The sequence below is a fragment of the Triticum aestivum genome, chromosome 7D, assembly GCF_018294505.1.
Source record: "Triticum aestivum cultivar Chinese Spring chromosome 7D, IWGSC CS RefSeq v2.1, whole genome shotgun sequence".
NCBI classification, from domain to species: Eukaryota; Viridiplantae; Streptophyta; class Magnoliopsida; order Poales; family Poaceae; genus Triticum; species Triticum aestivum.
Window position 1 is genome coordinate 602,699,563 of NC_057814.1, and position 3,371 is coordinate 602,702,933.

General features: G+C 44.3%; 1 protein-coding gene across 1 annotated transcript; it reads right to left on the minus strand.

Annotated features, from left to right (window-relative positions):
- Positions 1–372: 372 nt before the first annotated feature.
- On the minus strand, positions 373–1,430 carry LOC123169463 (hydrophobic protein RCI2A-like). The gene is made up of 3 exons (XM_044587346.1): positions 1,397–1,430; positions 1,197–1,298; positions 373–1,088 (listed from the first exon to the last, which is right to left on the minus strand). Exons 2-3 carry the CDS (start codon positions 1,284–1,286, stop codon positions 951–953), a joined length of 228 nt encoding a protein of 75 aa, XP_044443281.1. The 5' UTR covers positions 1,287–1,298; positions 1,397–1,430; the 3' UTR covers positions 373–950.
- Positions 1,431–3,371: the final 1,941 nt, after the last annotated feature.

Here is a 3,371-nt window from a genome sequence, read left to right on the forward strand (position 1 = left end):
TTCTTGTCCTACTAGACAATTGCCCGTGCGTTGCAACAGGAGTAATAAACATTCTAGTAGATTAGTGTGACTACACGTCCATTATTATATTGATGCGCTAAATTTTTAGCAAGTTCACGTATGCAATTGTCATGATCCACCTGCCATTTTAGTGTTAATCACTTATTTTTAAGAATTTAATGACTTACCAAACAAAATATGTTTTTATTTTGGTAAGTTAATAAATCATGAGCTAATTGATTCTAATTTAGGGAGAATAGATGGGAGAAAAATCAGAGATGGAAGGAAAATATCAAAGAGGAGAAGGAAAGAGTGGAACGTATATAAGGAAGGTTAGACGAAAGAGATGTGAAATGGGAACCTTACGTTCTTTTTAAGTAGTAGAGATTTTTAAGTAGTAGAGATTATGCATTACTCAAATCTTATCAAAATCATGTTCAACATTAAACTTAGTCAAATCAAATAAAATCTTACCGAAAAACTTAATAAGCAAATTAAAACTTTCCTTTCTTCCCCCTATGCGCAAATCAAATCATATCTCAACCGAATCAAAACTTTTCTTGGTTTTCCTATACATACTCAAATCAAATCAAATCTTCAAAAATGACTATAATATGATGGGCAACGTATATGTCGGACACGACTGGTGTTAAGCCTAGAATATATGTATGTATCCATTGCAACGCATGAGTAAGTAATTAGCTAATAACAGTAATTTCCGGCATCGACATGACACTGATGAGTAGCTCACGCGAGCCAGCGGCACCGAGACTATTTCCTTAATGAATCAATAATAGCCCAACCAATTACGCAGCATGCACCAGTCCATTCAATAAGAAACAGCACTGCAGGTACAACCACCGGCCACGACGCAATGACAAACCATCGATCTCCAGTCCCACCAATGGCGACAACGACACAGTGTACAACAGTATGCACGGAGGAGCTTCTCAGGCGAGGATGTAGTAGGGGCGGTCGCCGTCGATGCCCGGCAGCTCCGGCGGCGTCTTCAAGACGACATAGACGGAGTAGACGATGCCCGGGACGTAGCCCAGCACCGTGAGCAGCAGCGAGATGAAGAACTCCGACTGTGCACACACGCAGGCAGAAAGTTCAGCAGATTGTCACCAACTCACCACCATGACTACCGACGCAGCTTAATGCACACGTCGATCGACCAGGAGTAGGGTGCTTACGCTGCAGCAGCCGAACCGGAAGAAGACGCCGAGCGGCGGGAGCACGGCGGCGATGATCTCCAGGCACGTTGAGCAGCCGCCGGAGCTCATCCTGCCCTGCCCCTGCGCGGTTCGGTTAAGCAGAGTCGTCGGATCCCTTGGAGGAAAAAGGTGTCGTAGCTTTAAAGTTTAAACCAGAGGAGGCAGCAAGCAAAGCAAACCTGGTGCCAGTGCGAAGAAATTATGCGTGTAGAATTGTATTGAATAATTGTTGATGCAATATTGTGCTAGTACAAGAGGTATATATAAGAGCCAAGCCGCACCTAACCTAGCCCTATTACAAACCGAGTAGGAGTCCTAATCCTATTACAAGTTATATTCTAACATCCCCCGCAGTGTCAACGGTAGGCTCGACGACGTTGAGACTGAAACGATTGTCTTGAAACGGAGTATATTCGCCAGGCCTTTAGTAAAGATATCAGCAAACTTAGCAGAAGTAGGCACGTGGAGAACGCGAACTTGACCGAGAGCCACCTTCTGTCGAACAAAATGAATGTCGATCTCAATATGCTTGGTGCGACGGTGTTGAAATATTATCACAGTAAACAATGGTAGCTTGCCCAATAGGACGGTGCAGCTCCGACAGCAACTGGCGCAACTAAACCATTTCAGCAACCGCATGAGCCACAACGCGGTACTCAGCTTCAGCAGACGAGCGGGAGACCGTAACTTGCTTTTTTGAAGACCAAGAAACCAAATTGTTACCAAGAAAAACACAAAATCCGGATGTGGACCTACGAGTATCTGGACAACCAGCCCAGTCTGCATCAAAGTAAGCTGTCAAGGAGGTGGGAGAGGATTTGTTGATATCAAGACCTAAGTCTAGTGTGTCTTTGAGATATCGAAGAATACGTTTGACATGATTGTAGTGTGGAATACGAGGATCATGCATGTATAAACAAGCTTGTTGGACAACAAAAGAAATTTTAGGACGAGTGAGAGTAAGATACTGAAGTGCGCCGGTAAGACTACGATAAAGAGAAGGATCAGAGAAAGGATCACCGTCGGCAGAAAGTTTAGAACCTATATCAACAGGGACACGAGAAAGAAGATCCAGAATGTACTGACGTTGAGACAAGAAAAGACCAGAGGAGTCACGCATAACAGCAATACCTAAAAAGTGGTGAAGAAGACCTACATCTGTCATAGAGAATTCGTGGCGAAGAAGAGAGATAATATAATCTAAAAATTGTTGTGAGGAAGCTATGAGGATAATATCATCAACATATAAAAGAAGGTAAGCAGTGTTGTTGTGGTGATGAAAGGTGAAGAGTAAAGTGTCAGAACGGGAAGGAGTAAAACCAAATGATTTGAGCATAAGTAGAAAAACGTTGGAACCAGGCACGTGGTGCTTATTTAAGACCATAAAGAGATTTTTGAAAAAGACAAACATGATTAGGATAGGAGGAATGTTTGAAGCCAAGAGGTTGTTGACAATAGACTGTTTCTTGAAGAGAGCCATGAAGGAAAGCATTTTTGACATCTAGTTGATGAATTGGCCAGGAAGAAGAGACGGCGATGCTAAGGACAGTGCGAATAGTGCTGGGCTTGACAACTGGAGAGAAAGTCTCATCATAATCGATGCCGTGTTGCTGAGAGTAACCATGACATACCCATCGAGCCTTATAAAGTGCAAGACTCCCATCAGAATTAAATATATGGCGAAAAACCCATTTGCCCGAAACGATATTTGTATTGGAAGGACGAGGAACTAACTGCCACGTATTATTCTATAGAAGGGCATCATATTCATCTTTCATAGCTGCGGCCCAATTAGGATCCAGGAGAGCTGATTTGTAAGATTTGGGTAGAGAGGAAGGAGATAAAGTCCATGAAGATTGAGACGATCTTTTGCAGGTAAACGAAACCCGGACTTGACATATGTGCACATGGTATGATCGTTAGTAGGAGCTGGAACGGGAATAGCATGAGCAGGAGGGGTGGGAGAAGATGTGGTGGACGCGTCCGGCGCAACGGAGGAAGCGGACGTGGGGGATGGTGGTGACGACTGCGGCTGCAGGAGGTCTGCCGCGTCAGAGTGTAATGTGTTTTTCTCTGCCGGGACAGAGGTGATGACAGAAGTGGTGGCGGCAGGATCTGCTACTGCGGCTGGTTACGCTGGATTGGTCGGCTGGT